Source organism: Phlebotomus papatasi, chromosome 2 (genome assembly GCF_024763615.1).
Source record: "Phlebotomus papatasi isolate M1 chromosome 2, Ppap_2.1, whole genome shotgun sequence".
Taxonomy (NCBI): Eukaryota; Metazoa; Arthropoda; class Insecta; order Diptera; family Psychodidae; genus Phlebotomus; species Phlebotomus papatasi.
In genome coordinates this window covers 38,889,577-38,913,521 of record NC_077223.1, presented here as the reverse complement: position 1 = coordinate 38,913,521, position 23,945 = coordinate 38,889,577, and the positions used below count along the sequence as shown (strand labels likewise).

Genomic DNA, 23,945 nt, shown 5'->3' with positions numbered 1-23,945 from the left:
TTATCAAAACAGCAGGTGGAACTTAAAAAGTACAAGTGTTGAAAGAAACTCTACATGATAAATTGCACAAATTTCCGGTAACTGGAAGCTTTTAGCTTTACGGGAAAAAAGCGTCTTGCATGAGAAATTCATTACAATTTGGAAAAAAAAACAAATTTATATTAAGAAACACCAGTGATAACGAGAGAGAAGCTTAAGATAGTTAATGGTTCCGGCACACTTTTTACGTCAGGAATTTTCATAAAGTCAAAGATTCTGCATATATCTATCCTACTCTTTTGCACTCTTCTTCTTCTTTTAAACATCATACTAAATTAAATTCTAATTTTGAATCCGAAAGAGTGGGATAAACTTTTAGGTAAACCTCTTGAGAATTTTACCTATCTAAAAGGTGTGCCGGAGGCATAAGATTCGAAAATGGTATTCGAGATATTCAACATCGAAATTTCAAAAAAACAATCTTTTCATTGAGCCCAAACAAAAGGTAAATGGAACTCTATTTGCAGAAAAAGTCCTTGAAGTTCGAAGAATTCAAATTCAATTTCGAATTTCCATACTAAATTTTCGAACAAGGTGGGGAAAATTTATCAAATGTCACACTAAATAGCTGGCAAAAGAGTTATTCAGTGATTATGGAGTGATTAAATACTGGAGCAAGAACAGTAAACGTCGTTGTTCTGTTTTTTTTTCCTCGCAAAAATGTGAAGACCGTCACATTTTAACACTTGAGGACTTCGAAATTCGAACAGGATGTAACTTCTGTCACCTTGCGAAAGTATTTAGAAGTAAAAAAGTCTCTTTTTCAGATCTTCAATTAGATTTTCGAATTTTTCAAGATCCACTTCTGTACGGAAAGATTGAAGCGCTCCAAGACGGATCACACAAAATTGCGATAGTTTGAATAGTGAAGCCAAAATCAAAGAGAGGAATAATTTCATCGATTTGGAAAATAAGGATCTTTCAAATTCGACATCGAATTTTCTTTTCATCAGGAAAATTTAATGAAATAAGGTTTCACATCCCTTTATTTCTCTAATGCTTTTTATATGTCTATCTCACTTTTACGCACCCTTCTTCTTCTTCTTGTGAACATCACAACAAATGCAATTTAGTTGAATTGAATTTTGTGTTCGAATTTTTGTATCGAAAAAAAAAGACTAAAATCGAAAATAAAATTTGGAAGTATTTTATCACAGAATTGCAAAAATGAGTGGAAGATGAATTTGATGATATTGGAGGATTATTCTTAGCCAAAAACCACAAGTTGATATTGTCTTCCATTCTGTCTTCAGAGGCAGCTGTATAGTAAACGAATATTTACGTAATCCAACTTTAACGGGTATCCTTGAGTGTCAAAACGACTCAAACAAAGTTTGAGTCTTATCGGACTGGGTAGGATTTCACCTAAGACCTCAGTTAGCTAATGTACTGGATATACCTACGGCTTATGCCCTAAACACACTTACGACTTCAGCCAAGAGACAGCTTAACGTACTTATAATCAAAATAATGATTTGACTAAATTCCAGTTTCCCACCAACTAAGTTATTTATCGGTTTAAGCCGGGAGACAGGTTAGTCAGAAACTGATGGAAATGTAATCTGATCATTATTTTGATTATAATTACGTTAAACCGTTTCATTACATTAAGTCGAGAGACAATTTAACGTAATTATAATAAAAAAATAATGAGTAGATTACACTTCCATCAGTTTCCCACTTATGCTGTAAGTATGTCTAAGGATAGGATTGTAAAGAATCTGAGCTAATACGGGTTTTAAACCTACAGCTTATCCATATGGCTTAACTTCACCAATTTCTTATCACAGTAGATTTTTAGGAAAATTTTGACTTATGATTAGATTATTAAGGACAAATGATCTATTAGATTTTGACAAACTAATAAAACTATTTACTATTTAGGATTTTGAAATTTTAAGGAACTACGCTAAACTTCTGGTCTGAAGACCGGTTAACCTTAAAAGTTACAATAATAAACCTTTGAGATAAAGGATATTTGTTTGAAAACTTGTGTTAACACGAATAAAAAAAAGCGAGAGCTTACAAAATTTCGATAATTTTTTGTTCAATCTCACCCCAAATTTTCGACTAATAGATTGAAAAATAAATACAGTAGAGTCTCGCTATAGTCCATATTTGGTTTCAAATTTGACACTTGGGTCGCACTATAGTCCATGTCATTTTTTAAAATTATCAACGATTTTTAGTATTGAAATTGCTCGACGGCTTCCACTTTCTTTGCGATTGTGGTACTTGTCCTTGCTCTCTTCATTCTTTCCGTACAGAAGTAGATCTTGAAAAATTCGAAAATCTATTTGAAGATCCAAAAAAGAGACTTTCTTACTTCTTAATACTTTCGCAAGGTGGCGGAAGTTACATCCTGTTCGAATTTCGAAGTGCTCAAGTGTCAAAATGTGACGGTCTTCACATTGTTGTGAGGAAAAAACTGAACAACGACGGTTACTGTTCTTGCCCCTGTATTTAATCACTCCATAATCACTGAGTAACTCTTTTGCGAGCTTTTTAGTGTGATATTTGATAAATTTTCCCCAACTTGTTCGAAAATTTTGTATGAAAATTCGAAATTGAATTTGAATTCTTCGAACTTCAACGACTTTTTGTACAAATAGAGTTCCATTTACCTTTCATCCAAGACACTATTGGAGAATCAAAATCTACTTGTGATCAAGCTCATTATGGATCACAATTATCACAACTACTCAATAAAGTTTGCCAAAAATATTAAAATAATTATGCATGTCGCATACTAAAAAACATAACCTAACCTAAAATCAGTGTTTTGAAATCAACGGTCAATAAATTGTGGACTATAGAGCGATGGCCTATAGCGAGACTCTACTGTATTGGGAACGGGCTTACAATGCCTCTAGGGGTTTTTTTTTTACCGAAAGCGGCGCTAGTGAGCCAGAGGAGAAAGTTGCAATTATAAATCAACCCCCGGGAGTTAGTTTGATTTTATTTCGAATTAAAGATGTATCTCAGTAAAATGATACCTATCACAGCTATTTTGAAATGAATAAAGTGGAAATTGCGAAAAATAAATCATTTTCCACCATGGAATACCACAAAACTAAATAAAAAGGAATTCAACGTGACTGAGATATTTGAATTTAATTTGAACTTGTCCAATTGTAAAAAGTTTAGTGAATTCGAAGGATAAAACTGTCAGAATTTTGTTCTCTCATTTATAATACATCATTATTCACAGCTTTTTTTTTTTGCTAAAACTATGATTCCTGCACTAAGAAACACTTGTTTCTCAAAAACCATTAGATTAAAATTTTGAGCTGAAATAATAGTTAACATGCTGTTAGCTCGAGACGGTTCAGTAAGCTTCTGCATCACAATAATTCACAAATTCACTGAACAGAGGGATCACTATTTCAAAGTCTCCACCTGCTAAAATTCTCTCTGAAATATGTACCTGATGTTATTGTCAAGGATAATATAGGATTGGTTGTTTTGCTTATGGAATGTATGATGCATTAAGGTATCAGCATATCAAGCATTGTAAAATGTTCCACTTCAATAATATGCCTAAAGGCCTCAATAATTCCCTGGTCTATAACCTGTGTGCATGTTAAATGTGAACAGTAGGGGAATTCTGTAATTTTCGTGGCATTGTCACGCGTGAGTTCGAAACCTTGACAATGCCAATCGAGCTTTTTTTGTCATATTATATGAGTTCGAAAATGCAATTCATTGATTTTTTAATGAAATCCCTTTACTTGATGACTTTATGAAAATACAGTACGTCTTGATTGATTTTTTTAACAAAATTTATTGTCATTTGATTTGCCAGAAATCTCAAATCTGACCGTACAGAAGTAGATCTTGAAAAATTCGAAAATCTATTTGAAGATCCAAAAAAGAGACTTTCTTACTTTTTGATAATTCCGCAAGGTGAATGAGGTACATCCTGTTCGAATTTCGAAGTGCTCAAGTGTCAAAATGTGACGGTCTTCACATTGTTATGAGGAAAAAACCAGAACAACGACGCTTGCTGTTCTTGTCCCATTATTTAATCACTCCATAATCACCGAGTAACCCTTTTGCCAGCTTTTTAGTGTGATATTTGATAAATTTTCCCTATCTTGTTCGAAAATTTAATATGAAAATTCGAAATTGAATTTGAATTCTTCGAACATCAACGACTTTTTGTGCAAATAGAGTTCCATTTACCTTTCATCCAAGACACTATTGGAGAATCAAAGTCTACTTGTGATTAGGCTCAATATGTGACTTCTGACAATGCCACGTGAGCTGAAATGGCAATGTCACGGCTACAGAATCGCATTTTCGAAAAAGCTCTCCTAAGATTCGAACCCAATTTGTCATATGGCATTGCCAGAGCGTTACAGAGTTCCCCTCCAGGAAAGACCGCGCAAGTCTGACACAATCAATTATAATATTGAATTCTATCGCTATAATCTTACGAAATGCAATATATAAAACAAGCTTATGATTAGTATAATTTGTACTATTCTACACTGCAATACTAACGTTAAATTAGCGAATTTGTTTCATTTGAAATTTTCTTAATTTCTAAATTTCTCAATATCTTGAGACAGAGGTGTGCAAGAAACCGTTGAAACCGAATTAACGTCAAATGAAACATGTACGTCAATGGTCAAAACGCTACTATAACAAACTTATTTTGACGTTAATTCGGTTTCAACGGTTTCTTGCACACCTCTGTCTTGAGATAATACTGCTAATTGGTGTTCTTTTTCTTTTGTAATTTCAACAATGTTATAAGTTTTTCAAAAATATCCTTTTTTAGCTGAGATTCTTTACAATCTCAGCTTTTGTGGTCACAGGTGAAATGCGACCTCGTCAGATCGGGCCCAAATTTTGGATTTATGCGTTTTGACACTCATAGATCATGAATATCATATGCACCTAAAATCGATTTTCATGGACGTCCCGTCCGTCCGTCCGTACATATAACCACTTCTGGAGAGAGAACGGAAAGAGATATCGACAAGCGGGTTTCGACAAAGGTTAAATGTCGATGGGCGGCTAAAAGTAGGTGATGTCAGATCCACCCCCCACCGCACCCCCTCCTTCCACCATTTTGGAATACCCCTAAATTTTGTTTTCTCAATAATTCAGCCCATTGCCGTGCCGCTCTGAATATTGATAGGGAGATGTAACTGTCGGATGGTTTCTGCTACAAGATTGAGGCTCAGTTGCACAGTGAATCGTGATTAAATATTGGAAAAGTAATCTCTGGATAAACTAATATAAATTTTTAGTGATATAAACCAGAAATTTGGTAATTTTTGCAGTTTTAAATGACTCATAATACGTGAAGGCCACCAGATAGCTACCTACTGAACGATTTTTTCTAAGAGAAATGGCGTCCCATAAGAAATAATTGATCAGTCAATTGTAGTTTAATGTTAAAAAATAAATCTTTGGAAAACTTATGAAGCAATTGAAAGATTTTATTGAATTTAACCGAAAACATTGATCGTTCAAAGTTTTCAGGGACTATAAAGCATCAATAACTCCCGGGTAGTAGTTACTTCCCGGACGGTTATTGCTGCATAAGAATAAAACCTGACCTGACTTTTCGATATTTTTGTTTTTCCAAAGCTTCACTATGTAACTATATTTCATATCCTTTACTTTTCTTTTGTAATGAATTATTTGTTCGATAAAAAAAAACATTAAACCGCAGAAAAAATTTAAACTGCTAATTAAAGTCTCCTTTTAAAACTGCTCATTCAAAAGATCATTTCTTATTGACAATGTTATTATTTTACTTTTTCAGTTTTTACATGACAATTGTTAATTTTAACTGATATAAATTCTTTAGTTTTAATACTTTTTTAAAAGTTAGTTCGCATAATAAATTTTTCCGAAAAAGGTTTTATAAAAAAAATTCTATAAATAATTAAAATATTGTTAATACTCGATTGAAAATTCGGAAATGGTTCTTATTATATAACGTTGCAATTATTCAGCTCCAAGTTAAGGATTTATTTGAAAAATAATCATATTTGTAAATTTTATAAATAATTCTTCCAGAAAAATTAATAATTTGTATTTATTCACAATAATAGAGTTCTTTCTTTTAAAATTGTGAAAGAAAATAGATATAAAGTACAGAAAAGAACAAAATGAAAAACAGAGATATTGAAAGTATGGAACCTAAAACAAATTGAAGAAAAAAAAGATTTCGAACTCCCAAATGATCAAAAGTTGTATAAATAGCCACGGTTCACACACCCTTTCATTACAGGGAAGTAGAAAAAAAAATTTTTTTGGAAAGTTGCACTTTCTATAAATGATAGGAACCACGGAAATTATTTTATAAAAATCACATAAAATTATGTTAAATTATAAATATGTTTAATTTTGAATATATCAGACCGATACTGCCGTTCAGAAGCCGAGAACACGCTACCGTTTTGGGCATGTTCCGAACAACAATGTTCGCTTGCACGTATATGTGTTAGTGTGATTTTGGCATCAGCAGGCTGTCATACACGCTCACTTCCCTATCCATATTCAGAGCAGCAATGCCCAGCCCCTATGGCATCGTTCGATCTCGAATTTTAGTATGTTATAGTTGGGCCTAAGAGCTTTCGAGCAATACCGAACTTCAAGTCCCCCGACCCCCTGAACCCGAACTAGAAGGGGTCAAAAATTGAATTTTCAAATGGCGATATCTCTGGTTCTAATTATCGATTCGAAAAATTTTGGTGTTTTGGAAAGCTCTCGTTAAGTACTAGAATCATTCTGACACCTCAATTTCATCCGATTAAATCGAAGGTCCAATTATTCGAAAAATCGATTTTCGGTTAATCGATCTCGAATATTTCGAAAACTAGATGCTTTTTCTTTAAATTTTAGCATATTGTAGCTGAGGTCGAGACCTTTCCTACGGTAGGCCGCACTCCTCCCTTGATGTTCCCTGACCCGAGCTATAATCAAAAATGTCATGACCGGACTGCATTTTTGATGTTTCCGAAGCGATTTTGACAAAATTTTGGTATATATTATATCTGAGATCAAAATCTTTCTAACGATGGGTCCCATCCGTCTCTATCCCAATCCAGTGTACCCCGACCCTTACTATACCCAAATGGACCGGACTCTATCTCTAATGTTTATTAACTGATTTCAATGAACTTTTTTTTCTTTTATTGGTCTTCCCCACTCAGACTATTTATAATAGAAAATGACCAGTGATAAGCCCAGATAAGCTTATGGTAGCTGAGATTCTTTACAGGTGACCTCGAAATGCGTGCAACTCGGGGTGCTTGCAACTCGGAATGCGTGAAAATTCGATTGTGAGTTGAATTTTGGGGGTAAAGAATCGCGTCGAGTCAATTTTATGCATTTCGTCCGCCGAGAACAGTTTACTCGACACGATCTTTTACCCCCAAAATTCAACTCACAATCGAATTTTCACGCATTCCGAGTCCGAGTTGCTCGCATTTCGAGGTCGCCTGTAAAGAATCTCAGCTACCATAAGCTTATCTGGGCTTATCACTGGTATTTCCTGTGAAGAATAAAATTATGTTCAGTAATATCGGATTTGTGGTCACCAAAGTACCAAAATTCGAAAAAAAAAAATTGTCCAGGCGTAAAATCAATATGGCATTAAGATTGTAAAAGCATTTTCACAAATCACTAAACCTCATCATTTTACACATTTTAATTTATTTCAGAGAGCTTTAAGCCAATTTCTATCAAAGGATTATGAGATGTAGAGAAAAACCATGAAATTGCATCGCGTAAATCTCCATTTGATCTATATAGCAATACGTTTTATACTTGTAAATCCACATCACATTTGTACATAAATTAATTCAACGATAGTCACCTAAAAATCAATAAAATGAGTATTGCAAATCTGACCAAAGCCCAATAATATCACAAATTATCGAGCATTGTTGATTTTGGGCTAAACTAACGGACACTGAAACACTCGAAATTCCATCCAATTTGAATGACAATATTTGCCATTGTTGTATGCATATAGTTAGATAAATGTGATCTGAATTGATGTTGGAATCGAATCTTGAGATGGAAGACAAATTTAATTTAATTAATTAGATTTTGCAAAAGGAGCAAAATTAGTCAAAGGGAATATTGAATTTTGATTGTCTACTCCTTCCTCTTCTCCATGATACTCAATTGTTAAGAAGCACCCATATAGATACATTGTTATGTATAGCTATTTATAGGATATCAATAAAATATTAAAATTACTAAGTCTTTCTCCCATTCAATTCTAACCCCTTGACGTATTATTATTAGAAAATTTTACTCCTTATGATAAATTTTTCATTAGAAATATCAATTCACAGAAAATGTTCCTGTCGTTAATAAAATATCCCTTTATAGTCACATGATATTTAGATTTTGAATTATTGAATTTTCCTGGTGCTAAATTTGTAAATTGAACTTTGGCATCTCACACTCCTTCAAATTCAACTGAATTTAATTCCAATTTACCTCCTTAACTTTCTTCCAAGAGACCTACGCACGCTTTTCACGAGGCGGAAACAAGAACACGAGAAAATAGGTTTCTTTGACAGATAAAAAAATATACATATATATTATAAATGGAGATGAAAGGTATTTTCCAAAAGGTAAATAATATCTTCATAAAGCTTCTTCACATTATAGTTATTTCCATAAACAATTAGAAAATTTCATTAAATGTTTAAAAATAGAAAAAGAAAATTTATAAATAAAATTTTATCAACATAAAATCCCCTTTAAACATTTTAGAGAGTATGTCACTCACCTGTGAATAATTCGTTTTTGATGACAGTACTGAACTGCTGAGACAATTTGCCGAAATTTAGCTCGTGCCTCTTTCTCCTTCATACGCCCATGCAGAACGAGGTAGTCAAATACCTCACCACCCGATGCATACTCCATCACCAAATACAGTGTCTTCTCCGTTTCAATTACTTGAAATAACTTAACGATGTTCGGGTGATCCAGCATCTTCATAATTCGCACTTCACGAAACAACTTCTGCAGTGATCCGGGATTTAGCTGTGTCTTATCAATTATCTTTATGGCGACCTCCTTGCCGGTGGGTACATGTTTGGCCAGTTTCACCTTGGCAAAGTTACCCTTGCCAATTGTCTTTAGCAGCTTGTATTTGCCAATGTGCTCCTCAGCTGGACGCCATCGTGATGGTACGCCACTACGGAGTTGCATATTGGGGGAGCCCTGGAAACATTGAAAAAAAACACAGACAAATCATTAGATTGACTTTCAAGTCGCTAAAATGAAAATTCTAAAAAAAAATCTTCAATATTTTTTGGTATTGTAAATCGTGTGTCCTATTCGACAATTGTTAGCCCAGTGGACGGTCAACATTGATAATCTTCGGTGTAAGCTAAAGGTTTCTGTTGCTTTTGTAATTTCCTTCAATTCCCTGCATTTTATTCAAAACTCATCTAAATTGCTGCATTTGGTAGGGTAACTGTGCCAAATTTCGGCATAATTGCATGCAAGCGCCAAAGTCTCAAGTTTAAAATGTAATATTTTAAATACAAATTGATTTTTTTTTATTCTTTCTTCTGAAAGGTGTGTTGCTTGGAACCTTGTAAAGAGTTTACCGTCTTTATTTACTCTAAAATCATTCTTAAAACATTTTAAAATGAATAAAAATATAGACATAGCTTTGGTGCCCTATTTCGGCCACCTTTATTCTCATAGTTTCTTGCCTTTTTCACGTCATCTCGTTTATCGAAACTACATTTTTTGTTATTCTTTTGCATTGTATAATCTCTAGAGTACGTAAAATCTAAAAGTTCATGGAAATTCGAGGAACAAAAAATGTGGCCGAAATTTCAAACTGGCCGGAATTTGGCACACTTACCCTATATTCTTAAAGATTTAAAGAGTACTAAAAATAGGAAGAATTAAAGTACTAGGAACTGAAAACGCTGCAATTGGACAAATTCCAACTTTCTAAACGAAAAAAACGAACATAGGAAAACCATCGTTTCGAGCGATAAAATCGCAAATAATTCCATAACACATAACCTCAAAAATATTAAGTCCTGAATGGCCTGAATGCCAAATAACGTCAAGTTTTTTGACGGAAATATCCAAAACCTTCTAACCTTTCATCCATAATGGTTCAATTCCAAATGGGAAAATGGGAAGTAGAATTCTTTCACCTGAACACATTTTAGTATTTTACTGTTCCCGAGTAATTCTGCATTATCGACACTTCATGTTGGTTCCCGTCTCGACTATTTTCCCCAGGCCTCGACGTGTTTTGAAACCACAAACCAGTCATGGCAGGAACCAACCAATACAAAAAAGTCGATAATACAGAAGCATTTGAGAACAGTAAAGTGCTGAAAGTTCATTTTTCATTGCAATAGCACTACAAATCCTTTATTTATAAATCAATTCTTCCATAACGATGACTCAGAATGTAAGTTGAGCAACAAGATTTTTTACAAAATTCATTTTATTCGCTTTTTGGATACTTCTTTATACTCTCTACCTACCCTGTGAATATTATGATTGAAAGATAATTATTTTCAAAGTTATATAGGGTAAATATCCTAATTCAAAACCATTACCAGACGCTTTAACTTTAACAGAAGATTCAACACATTAAGTTCATATTTTCTTCTGGAAAGAATTACATAAACTTGCTCCTTGACTCTTAAGCAACATCTCTTTTTCCTTCGAGAACTATGAACGAAAAGCTTTTTTTTTTTTTCAAAATAAGAGGGCAAGAGTAAACAAAAGATTTCCGCCTAGTATAAAATAGACCACGCCCACTCCCTAACAGAAGTGCTATAAAGAACGCATATAATATTAACTACAAAAAAATTAATTTTAAAATCTCTTCTTTTTGTTTAAAATTAATTTTAAAAATAATTGAGAACATAAAGTCTTTAGGTTGAGATAATGTACATAGGGATGAAGTTTCCAACGAATATGGCAAAATTTAATTGTCTCCTTAACAATTCCATAACAATAATTAGTTTTTTATTGCGTAGAGCTTTGAAAAATTTTACATAATCAACAATGTCTAAGAGCCCATATTGAATTTTTTCAATTGCAATAAAATTTTATTAATAACCTCAAATTCAGAAATATCCACTGAATGGGCGTGACATAAAGTTATATTTTAGATAATTTTATTTTACCCCCGCCTTACTAACTGTCCTTCAAAAATTATGTTTACCAGCAAGTGTTACAACATTAGAAAAGAATTCTAACTATTTTAATGTAAAGCAATAAGAATAGTACGAAAATCCTTGTACAATTTCTAACCAATAAAGGGGCGTGACCTAAAATTATTTTAGATCACGATCAGTCACTGAGAAAAAAAGAGGGTGCGATTAACTTTTTTTCCTCATAACTTTAACACTTTTTAGGTGTGAAAATATATCAACATTTTTTAATGTTAATTTTACACCTTTATAAGGGTAAAATCAACATGAAAAAGGGTAACTTTAACCCTCAATACACCTAAAAAGGGTAATATTTACACCGATTTCGGATCAATACTGCAGGGTAAAATTAACATTTCCGGAATGTTATTTTAACTTTTTCGGATTTTTCTTAGTGGTGTAATACTAATCTCCACTTTTTTTTCTCAGTGTGTAAATAACCTTAAATAAACTATGTAATTAATTAATTTAATATTATATTAATTTAAAATATATTAAAGCAAACTTAGTAATTTTCTGAATATATGGTTAACCTTTCAACCATTTCCACCAAGTACACCAATAAAATGAACTCCAAAACAAGTGTATATATTTAGTATCGGAAATTAAGAAAGTTCTCAACCAGCGACTTCCTCATTTTAGTGACACTTTTGCGGTAACATTGGTTCACATAGTAAATTCTCTTCTTGGCAAAAACCCCAATGAAATTGCGTTCATACTGAAATCATCAACATCCTGCGAACTTTCATCATCATCATCTCATACTATTTGAATTGTAATTTCTTGACAAGTACACCCATCTCTCCTTCCCAATTTTACCAATCAATCCAATTCTCATTATCGTATTGTAAATGGATTAGCGGATGAGATTGCAGAACATGGAATTTACTCCCATCAGGTTAGCTTTCAACAAGCCCCATACTCAAAGAAACTCCCTTTTATTCAACGACGTGATCTCATGAATTGATTTCAACCCTGTGATGTCATTTACACAGTGTTCTCACATTTTCCTCATACCAAAATTTCGAAGAAAAATCTTCAAGGGAAATCAATTAAGAAGTTGACGATGGAAAATCTCACGCAGATTTTCCCCACGAGCATTTTCTTCCATCACTTTCCAAGAGTGGAAGGTATATGAAAGATCTATTAATAAATCCATATTAGAGGGGATGATTTTTTTTCCCAGGGTTCTGTTGTGAACGATTGAAGGAAGTTGGTTTTCGTATTTGGCAAAGGCCATAAATAGAACATCTATTTAAAATACATGAGTGTCTTTTTATCACACTTATTTCTTCCTTTCAATGGGCATTTTTTTTGCCTTCCCAAACCTTGAAAAAAAATCGAGAGGAAAGAACAAGAAAAAAAAAGAACTAGAATTTCTTGATGAGAACAGAAATTTTCGACCTTTTCACACATTTTCACATGAAATATTCATTCAACATTTTGTTCATTAGTTCCAAAATGTTCCGAAGTGGAAGTAATAAGAGGAAAGGATGTCACGTAATTTGCGCAGAGAGAAATTTCTTCTCTGTTTTTCTTAAGTATTATTTCTCACAAATTTAAGAGACGAACACAATTTCTTTTTATAACACTAAACTTTAGCCTTTATAGAACATCAACTCTTTGCATTGTAAATAATGTTAAATGAAGTATGATATTTTCCATTGACTATATTTTTATTATGTATTTGTCAATTTTGCGGTGTAAATTTATTTTATTATAGATTTCATTTATTTTATGTAAGATTTTATTTTATTATAGATAAAAAACTGCGCAGAAAAGGGGGTAGTAGTGAAATAGTTTCATTCAACCCAAATAGCAAAATACAATCTACACTATGTAAATTTTTAGTAAGTCTAACGTAATGACCTAGTCATATTGAAGACAGTTAAAAGTCGTATGAATGACAGTGTAAAACTGTCAAGCAGAAATACGATGTCAAACTTTTCAAATTGTTCATATTACAAGGAGTTCCGCTTTGAAAGAATTTTTTGAGACCGGAAAAGAGCCCACAAATTAACTCCAGTGACATAGTAAAATTGCATATCTACAGGAGATATTTTTGGGAAAACTTATGTTAACGCCGCATTGTATACAAAACATTTGCGGCGCCAATTTTTCAAAATGTATTTTAAAATTACCGTGTGAAAAATATTTCCATGCATTTAGGGGCATTTCACAAATTATTTTATAAATGAGTTCCCAACCAAAACCAGGCAATTCATATTAATTTCTTTCAGTCCGTTTTCACTCAAACCGGAACTCCCAGTATTCGTATTAATTGAAGAATTCGGTAAGTGCATGTATAGACCACCTAAGACCGCCTAGAAATACCTTCCCCACAGTGTTGATGCTTCTTCCATGCTCCCAGTGTTTTTTGAGCAAAGGCGGTGCATTATTCAGTTTTATCACAGTGAAAATGTTTTTTTTCTGAAATTTTAGTTGTTCACACCAGCCGAAATTCGAACTCCCAACTATGAAAGTTAAGTCAGAGACGTCATCTCCCCAAGACCCGACAATCTTGCCTATTGCATCACTGAGACCCCCAAAATTTTCATAAATGTTTGTAAATTCCAATTCGTGATTTACGAAATACTCGTAAATCACTAAATCCACTAGAAAGTTTCTAAAAGTTTGTACATTTTCACAAACATTGTTTGTAACACGATCACTTGAAGAGCGTTTTGTTCTTTTTAACATTTGTTCGTATATATTTGTTTGTTTGGCAAAGCTTTACGAACAAACGACAAAATTTTACGAACATTTTTCTGTGTGACTACGAATATTTACGAACAAATATTTAACAAAAATGCTCGTCAATTGATCTTGTTACGAACAATGTTTGTAAAAAATTACAAAATTTTACAAAATTTTTAGTAGATTATACGCTTTACGAGCATTTCGTAAGTTTCAAGTGGGAATTCACAAACATTTACAAAAAGTTTCATGATTTTTTTTCTGTCTAGAATTTATGGGAAAATAATGACAAAATTTTAAATATATTTATTTTGTCTGCAAATTTATACAAATTTACAGAATAAATAAATTATTGCACAAAAATTAGAGATAATAAAAGAGGAAATATTTGAGCCAAAAAGAATTTGGCCACAAAATAAACAATATTCAATTTTCGAACTTTTGACATTTAATGGTCATCATGACGTCGGCTTTTCTACAATAAACTCACATCCAATTTTATTACTGAGAAACTGGTAAAATTTTAGTTATTTTGCTGACGTAAAATTACATAAGTCCAACTGACGTCTTTCTGACTTAAATTCGTACTTTCTGGTTATGTAGTGCCACTTGGGATGCATGACTTTAAAAAAAAAATAGCCAATTTAGCCAGAACAGATTCCCAATCAGAACAGAAACAGATATCCAATACGACCAATTCCCTATACATCCAATATCAGTTTGTAAAATGAACCTCAAATAAAAATTCATCTGTGTGAACTGCCCCAAACTCTCCTAATCCTTAAAATTTAACATACAGGAAAAAGCTCTTGACACAATCCTCTTGAAAACAATACACACAAAATTAAACCCAAGCAATGTTACTGGTCTAAATTAAATGAATAAGAAATTAATTCTGTAGAATGTAATTGGCTTAAATTTAAATATCTCCCTATTCAGATATTTCTCTCTGAAATTGAAATTGCCTATCTTTTGCACCGAGTACCAGGACAACTTTCCCCAATTGAATTAATTTACCATCTCAAGGAAAGGCCTCTTCTCAATGACTCAAGTGGCAAAAAAAGGGCAAAGAGTTACTGGAAATTGGCGAAATAAAAAAATAAAAAAACAGAAGAAGGAAAGTCTTTGGCAGTGAAAAATAAATGGAAAAATCAAGTGAATGGATTTGAATTGAGAGCATAGAGCAATTTAGCACTTTCTTTCACACAAAACACTCATTGAAATCTTCCCACCCACTCTCTTCTTTTTTTTTTTCTTCATTTTTTCGTGAACTCATCTGTCACATTTTCTAAAAAAGAACTGACACAAAAGTATTTTCCATAATATCAAAAGAAAAAAAAAATTAAAGACTTTTAAATACAAACTCTGTAACTTAAAATTGGCCCTTTCAAAGCCTTTTTTTTTTGGGAAAATAAACACTGTCAATATCACAACCTTAGCGACACTTATCCTCCCACAGCTTTATGCGAAAAAAGCATCTGACAAGTTCAATTTGACAGTTGATGATGGAAATTTACTTTTCCCAAAAGGGACCCTCTTCACTACAAAATTAGCCAAATAATTACCCACCACAGCAAATACCATTAAAATTGTCTCAAGAGATAAAGGGTCATACGGTGAAGGGGATAAAAATGACAAAACTTATGAGATTTCATCTTGGCACATCAAATTGACAGAAATTCCTCTTCTTTTCTCAAGAGGACCAGGGTCTTCTGCTGAATAATTCACAAGGACACCCAAACGAGAAAAAGGATGGTAACGTTATCAAGAAAAAAAACTGAAAAAAGAGAGAAAAATCTCTTTCATGAATTTTTATCACTTCACTGAAGTTTCGCATGTCTTGTCCTTGTGTAATTTGGTGAACACACTTTGATTTTACCTCCCCATCATAATAAGACATGAACATGAACAGCACTCAAAAAGGGGGTTTACAAATAATATATCTTTTGGCTAATATTACAGTAGAACCCCGCTATAGCCCATCGCTCTATAATCCACAATTTATCGACTGTTAATTTCAAAACACTGATTTTAAGTTAGGTTATATTTTTTAGTACACAACATGCATTGTCATAATTATTTTAATATTTTTGGCAAACTTAATTGAGTAGTTGTGATAATTGTGATCCATAATAAAGAGAGCGAGGACAAGTACCACAATCGCAAAGAAAGTGGAAGCCGTCGAGCAATTTCAATACTAAAAGTCGTTGATAATTTAAAAAAAAAAAATGACATGGACTATAGTGCGACCCAAGTGTCAAATCTGAAACCAAATATGAACTATAGCGAGACTCTACTGTATACAAATATTGATGAAGCAGTTAAAGATTTTAAATTCGTAACATTCAAAGAAATCTAAATGCTGAGAAGTGGTTTTGCATTTTTTAAACTCCGCCCAGAAACAAATACTAGCTCATACCCTTTTAAAATTCATTGTTAACCTAAGAGGTAGTTCTTTTAAATTTCCATAGTTAATTTAAGGTGTTACAAATGCCTCCCAAGTAAGTCATCATCAACGGATGAGTACTGAATGATATCTAAAAGGTTGTATACAAATAAGAAAAATAGACCACGCCCTTAGATTTTTTTCTAATTAAAATTGGCATAAAAATTACAGGTTTTAAATACACATAATGCAACAAGGGCACTATGAGGACGGCTTTACAGACTGCAATCAAAATGATTTGGTTAGAAGTTTAGTTATGGCCTTAACCTTCGATTTTTCATTTAATATCATTTTCTGAACTTCTAGGGTTCCAATACTATGGTAGTGTAAATTAACATAAAAATTTAAATGTTTTTAGTAAGAGAAATCACATCAGTCAATAGAATGAAATAAATTCTGATTTGCATTAAAAATAATTATCAGCATTAAAAACATTAAAAAATAATTTCTCAAAATAAATTTAATGCCTAACGCACAATAACATTTGTTTAGTAAATATGTTTTTGTCATTTCAATTAGAGTGAATGAGATCTAGATCTAGTCATCTCGCTCATTCTCATGGGAAATTTTGAAAACATGTTTACAAACAAAAGTTATTGTGCACTAGTCATAAATATGTTTAATAACACATAAACAATAATGAAAAAAATATTAAGAAGTAAATACTCAAAATTCTTCCCTCATAGTCGTATTCAAATAAGACCAGTCATGTTAAAAGATAGAAGAAAAATTTTAGAAAATTTGTTTTATATAAAAAAAACAATCATATCATGAATTTCTGATACAAAGAAAGACTAAAAATTCAAATGACGTATTTATTGTCAAAATTTCAAAACTTAATATTCTGAATCAAAGTCTAATGACCCCTACACATTAGAGAAATTTATGTCCATATTGAAGTAAGTTCCCTATGCTTGTATAAGAAAAACGATCAAATATGGACGTATTTTACTCTAGTCTGTAGAGGTCACAACAGTTAACTTCTTACGAATACAGACATATAGTGATATTTCAATGAAAAATAAACATGTTTTTTAGCGCTTTACTGTTCTCAAGTGCTTCTGCATTATCGACTACTCTTTGTATTGGTTCTTGTCACACCTATTTGGCCGTTAAAATCACAGCAGATACTGTGAAAAACAGTCGAGACCGAAATCAACACAAAGAAAAGTAGATAAAACAGAAGTACTTAAGAAAAGTAAAGTACTAAAAAAAACATGTTCATTTTTGCTTAAGAAGAGGACCATTAAACAGTTTTAAGTAGTTTAAAATTTCTTTATTATAATATTTGTAGTGAAGTTGGTAGTTTGATAGTTTGACGTCTTAAAGAAATTTATAATTTTAAAATAAAGGATTTTTCAGGTAGAATATTAATTCGCTTCTAAAAAATAATTAAAGAATTTAAAACTTAAAAATCATTCTCAGAATTCTATTCTTGCCAATTTTACAAAAAAAAAATATTTTTCTTAAAATTGTTCGTAAATGTCTCGGGGACTTACGAAACGGTCGTAAAGCGTATTACCTACTAAAGAGTTCGTATTCGTAAAAGTTTGTACTTTTTCACAAATTTAGTTCGTAACAAAATCCCTTGATGCGAATTTGTTTTTTTTTTGTTCGTATGACAAAATTTTACAAACCAATGACAAAATTTTGCCAACACTTTTTGTGTGTTTACGAAAATTTACGAACAAATGTTTCAAAATAACAAAAAAAAATTGTCGTTAAGTGATCATGTAACGAACAATGTTTGTGAAAAATGTACGAACTTTTACAAACTTTTCAATGGGATATAATTTTTAAGAGCATTTTGTAAGTCCCCAGTAGGAATGCATAAATATGTGAGAATAATTTTACGATATTTTTCTGGGTATAATTTAAAAATAAATTTTTAATCTGAAACCTTATGGCTCTGGCACACCTTTTAGATCAAGAAAATTTCATAAAATCAAAATTCACATCCTTTTCTCCTTTTCATGAGCTTTGCATATGTCTGTTTCACTCCAAATTTGATTGATCTATATTGAATTTGTTGTGATGTTTAAAGGAAGAAGAAGAGTGTTTAAAAGTGAGATAGACATATGCAAAGCATGTGAGAAAGAAAGGGATTCGAATTTCGATTTAATGAAATATTCCTGATCTAAAAGGTGTGCCGGAGCCATTAGAATCAGATCTTAGCCAATTTGAATTTTTTTTATAATGGTCAGTGGTTTTAAAGCTCATTTTTTTAAGACTAGAAATAGACTAGAAATAATTATATAAAATTTGAATTGCTTTTACACGTCTCATTGCGAGAAACTCTCAGACTTTAAGTGTTTTACTGAAAACTTTCGAGTGAGTTATCAGGAAATTTTGAATTTGCCATCAATATTGAACATTCCTTAGACTTTAATTGTATCATAATGAATGTGAAGATCCTAAAATTTTATAAAATACTTCAAGTGAGAATATTTTTAAAATAAAAGTAAATATAAAAGATTTTATTTTTCCTTTGCTATAGACCAAATCTTTCAACGGTTATCGACCCTCTAAGGTTTTTTTTTGTGTGTTTTCTCACAAAAGACTAATCGTGAAACTCCAGGTGATAAGTTCAAGATGGTGCGAAGATCCCAACGAAATCACACAGAAAGAGAGACACTACAATTATTACCATCATGGAGATAAATGTTAGCACAGGGAAAATCTTGTCATACACGCAATGACACAAATACAAAAGAAGTGTATACATGGAGAAAATGAAAAGATAAGAAAATGGGCCTAGAAAAAGCAGGGAAAAGGTATATAAAAAAGAGAAACACCAAGAACATCTTTTTCCATTGTAATCTACACGCACGTTCTTTCGTCACCCAACAGTCTTTTATATGACCCATGAGACAAACACCCAATAAACTGGGCGACAAGAGATGGAAAATCCAATTTCCTCTCTGGCCAGGGAAAAATATGAATTTTCTCTTCCAAACTTAGATATTTTTTCTTCTCACTTCATCCCAATCAAATTGACAATTGTAATGTCAAATTAATTATCATTAAGACCTAATTAAATACTCTGCTTGTTCCTTCAATATTACTATCACAAGAGACATAAGGAGCTATTTTCAGACCCATCATTGTCATCTGTTCCCCAATTAGATTCTCCCCGAAGGAAGTTACTAACTGATATATTTTTTCTCCTGATTCTTGAGGAATTGGCCAAATTAAAAATAATTGGCTTCAAGATTTTTGCGCAACAGTTCTATTTTTTTTTTATTATTATTTTAGATCACACTCAAAAGCCATTGCATTGAGAATAAAATTCCAATATTTTATAGATGTAAAATTTCATTCAATACAGCAAATAAAAAACTAAATTTATCAATTTCCGCAATTAAAAAAAAATCGCAATTTTGAGTAATTTGTCACAAAGTCTCACATGAGAACTACGAACAAAAAAAAACCGTGAGAATTGATATCAAAACTCATTGAGATAACTTATCAATTTTGTAAAATCCGCGATATGTTCCAATATCCAACAAAACTCATATACACGAAATCTTCTTTATGGGCAAATGAAAAAAAAAACAACAAATAATTTGATATAATGTCTGTCGCACGAAAGAAAGCGATACGAGCCAAGTGCCAATTTATATAAATTTCCCACTATTTTCATGCACTGCTGAACATTGGGCAACAAGATATCTTCAAGAGGAAAATTTCCTAAAACTAACAGGGTATTTGTCATAAATAACAAGACATCCAATGATCTTCAAATGATTATGGTCATTTCTATGAGACGAACAACTCAGTGATTTTTCTTTTCACAGCAAATGTATCATATCACACAATATGTTTTTTTTTTTATCTCGGAAATGAAAAATTATTTCAATGCACCTCATATGGTCACTTTAACCACCATTTCTGTTGGTCATCTCAAAAGCAATATCGAAAGAAAATCACAGGAAACTTGTACCAATAAGACTTATAGCAATGCGCTATGAATTTTTCTTCTATAGTGTATTTTTGGCATTTGATTTTATAACAGAATTATTGCAGATTTATAACAGATTTAAGCATTTATGTATGCTACTTTATAAAATAATCAGATCAGACTACTGAGAATTTCAACTTCTTTAAAGTAAGAAACACTTATTAATTTTAAAAGATTGAAAAAGTTCGTCAAATTAACATGAAAAGTTTGTCAAAAGGATGTTTTTCACGTAAAATGTAAGAAAAAAATTGTAAAATTCGTAAACAACATCCTTTTGACAAAATTTTAACAAGATCCATTTCTCCGCTTAATGCCCAACGCACAATAACTTTTGCTTAGTAAATATGTTTTTGACATTTCAATGAGAGTGAGTGACATCTAGATCTAGCCATCTCATTCATTCTTATGGAGAATTTTGAAAGCATTTTTACAAACAAAAGTTATTGTGTGCTGGTCATAACGAAACTTTTTTCAGAGTAGTGTGAAAAAAAATTGAAAATAATAAGGTAATAAAATAAATTAATATTTTATCAATTTTGAATTATGGAAAATGAGGGACACAAAGGCCCTTCATTCTGTGCCTAACCTGAAAAGAAGTTAGTAAAGTGGCCAAATAGATGTCGCTAAAAATTTTGCTTTTTTCAAATTAAGCAAGTTTTTTTCTCAATTTTATGTAGTGAATAAACAAACTTTTAACAAACTGTTAGCATTATCCAGTTGGCGGCTGATTTAAAAAGAAAGATTGGGAAATTAAATTCTTAAAATTGTTCGTAAATGTTTGTGAGTTTCTACTGGGGCCTTACGTAATACTCGTCAATTGTATAACTCACTAAAAAGTTCGTAAAAGTTTGTACTATTTCTACAAACATTGTTCGTAATATGAAACTGTGGTATAAAAAATATATAAATATAATAATTTAGTGTTGTATTTATCATGAAAACAATGACGTTTCCATTTGGAGTAGGGAAAAATTTCCATTTGGAGCAGGTTCTGAATTAGCTTAATTTATCCTAAATTAGTAAAATTTGGAGTCACAATTGATACGTATCGGATTTCACGAAATTATTTCTTCATATAAATATTCCCAAATTTGTTAAAATTATTTTTAAAAAATAATAATAATATTTCAAAATCACCCTTTCTTTGAGCATTTTGACCACTGTTACCTGAAGATCCTGTCGTTTGTGATTCCCTTGCGAAGGTGATGGAGATGGTGATATTTGATGTCTCAACGGCATAGGACTGAGTTGTTTCTCATTAACCCCAACAACTCTGGGTGCCCTATCGGCATGATGTGTATGCAGAATCACAGAGTCCTCTTTGGTTTTACGCCCTGATGAGGGTTCAAGTGGGGCCGGAGGCTTTTTCAACCCCGCTCTAATGAGTTTCACCGTATTCTCAACATTTTTCGTATCTGACGACGTCCTACTGACCGGTTTGGCCATTTTGGTCTTTGGAAGGAATTTTGATGCAATACCCAAAGCACCACCTGTTGAACTCCTTCCATCGCCACCTCTCTTGAATTCCACAGGATGCATAGCATCATCATCGTCATCGGTATCTTCGGATTCTCCACGATTCAAATACCCCAAACCCTGTCTGGACGCTATATTGCTAATTCCAGTTTGCAGTAGATTTTCATGCTCCTTATACCTGCTACTTTTTTGACTTGTACCTCTGTCCACAGAATCTTCGGTTTTTGGGGGATTTAGCTTTGTATACACCTCCATGTCATTAATCTGCTTTTGCAGTTTATTCAATACATCAATACTTGTCAATGTAGAGTCCTCGCCTTGCTCTAACTTTGGCGGTTTTGGTGCTATAGGCTTCTTTTCAACACCCGAACTCACATAATTTCTCATTCCCGGCTTACAATCCAAATCACTCAATTTTAGACTGTAATTATCTTTGATATCAACTCCACGATGCCCCGAAGGACTACCACTACTACCCAGAGGTCTTCTTGGCTGTACCGGTGGTCCAGGACCAACACTCTTTAGAGTGTTCTTCAAGTTCAACTCGGCCATCACATCGGCACTTTCCTGATTAAAATTTGGTGGTGCCGGAGCTTTTCTCTTGTGAATACTCCTCCTAATGTCAATGCCACGCTTCAAATCAGACTCCATCTTCGTAATTTTTAGCACTTTCGTATGGACCCTCCTGTCCAAAAATACACCCGCGCACACCGAAACTCTCTAGTCTCTCCAATTTTTCTAATTAGTCACTTGGGCGTCACATTCAAACGCGCACTGAAGTGTGACTTTTTGCGGTTTGGAGTCTGGTACAGTGTTGGTTGGATGTGACCAACGGTATATACCTCTTTCACTCAACAATGAGCTGCCAATGTAAAAGTGTTTTATTGACTGGATATTTGTAGTTGATTTCAAATCCATGGATGTGTAGAAACAGTGGCAATAAAAAAAATTGCAACATTTTGTCTATTTTTAACTTCTTTTTTTTTTAATTTAAAACCGAAAAAGTGGCATATAAGAGACAGTAAAGTAATTCAAAGCTAGCATTTCAATTTAGAAAAATCAAGGGCTGAATTAAAATGTTCTATATTTTCTAATCTTATTATAATGCCAGTACACTCAGTCCCGGTATTAAGTCCTTCGGGATTATGCACCTGACGGAATTATGCACATACAATTATGCAAGTTTGCCTACCATTGGGAGTAAATTTATGAAATCATTTTTGAAATACGCCTGAATGTATACTAGTTACTATGTTGCGGGAAATTTGAAAACATTTGCTGCTTTTTCCGAATAAAACTTTAATTTCTTTTATTAAGGTAATTTTTTTAAATATTCTGACAATTTATTAAAGAACTCTGGCCAAAAAGTTAAATTAAACAATTGAATCTTTTTGTTTGAACTAATTTTACTTCGCGCGAAATTCGTTCTACTGCCAATTTATTTTAAAAAAAAAAAGCCCCTGCGGGTATGCAAATTTTCACGATGCGTAATGCCATTTCATGCGTTTTTTTTTTTGTCTCGAAAATATGCATAATACCGGGATTGAATGTAATATTACGAAGTTTTAATTTTAGGCCACGCCCTCTCTTTCAGAATTTATCATTGCAGGTAACTATGTCCCTCCCCTCCTGTTCGTAAGCTTTCCTTTACTTCTAAAACTTAAGGCTGGTCTTTACCAATCAGATCTATCATGTCTGATCGGTGAGAACCGTTCTTGAAACATTAGAATTAAAGAAAAGTTTACGAACAGTAGGGCGGGGGCAAAGTCATCCGCGGAGGACAAAGATACTCGCATCTGCCATACCTTTCTAGTTTTAATTATTTTTGAATTTATTCAATAAACCATTTGGATGGGTAACACTTTACGTCCAATAAAACGAGTACTGAACAAAATATTAAAGAATACAGCCCTTTGGTAAATAAGCCACGCCCCTATTGGACAAAACTTAAATGACTTAAAACAAATTCTATTACAATTTATGAAATTAAAGTTAAGGAAAAAATTTATGGTGAGAGTTCTAAAGTACTACTGCTACATGCGTTTAGGTGTGAACTGTACCTGCACATAGCCCTAATTTTCATATCATTCAATTTTTCTGTGTTAAAACTATTGCAAAACTTAAAAGATCCGAAAAATTG

At 32.5% G+C, this 23,945-nt stretch overlaps 1 protein-coding gene across 1 annotated transcript in view; it reads right to left on the bottom strand.

Moving 5' to 3' along the window:
• The window catches only part of LOC129800948 (MAP/microtubule affinity-regulating kinase 3-like), a 151,571-nt gene that overhangs the window by 77,035 nt on the left and 50,591 nt on the right, over positions 1-23,945 (bottom strand). The window contains exons 3-4 of the mRNA XM_055845693.1: positions 21,497-22,525; positions 8,813-9,249 (exon numbers count right to left, since the gene is read on the bottom strand). Of these exons, the coding sequence (XP_055701668.1) occupies positions 8,813-9,249; positions 21,497-22,525 (1,466 nt within the window). The remainder of the gene's footprint in view (positions 1-8,812; positions 9,250-21,496; positions 22,526-23,945) is intronic.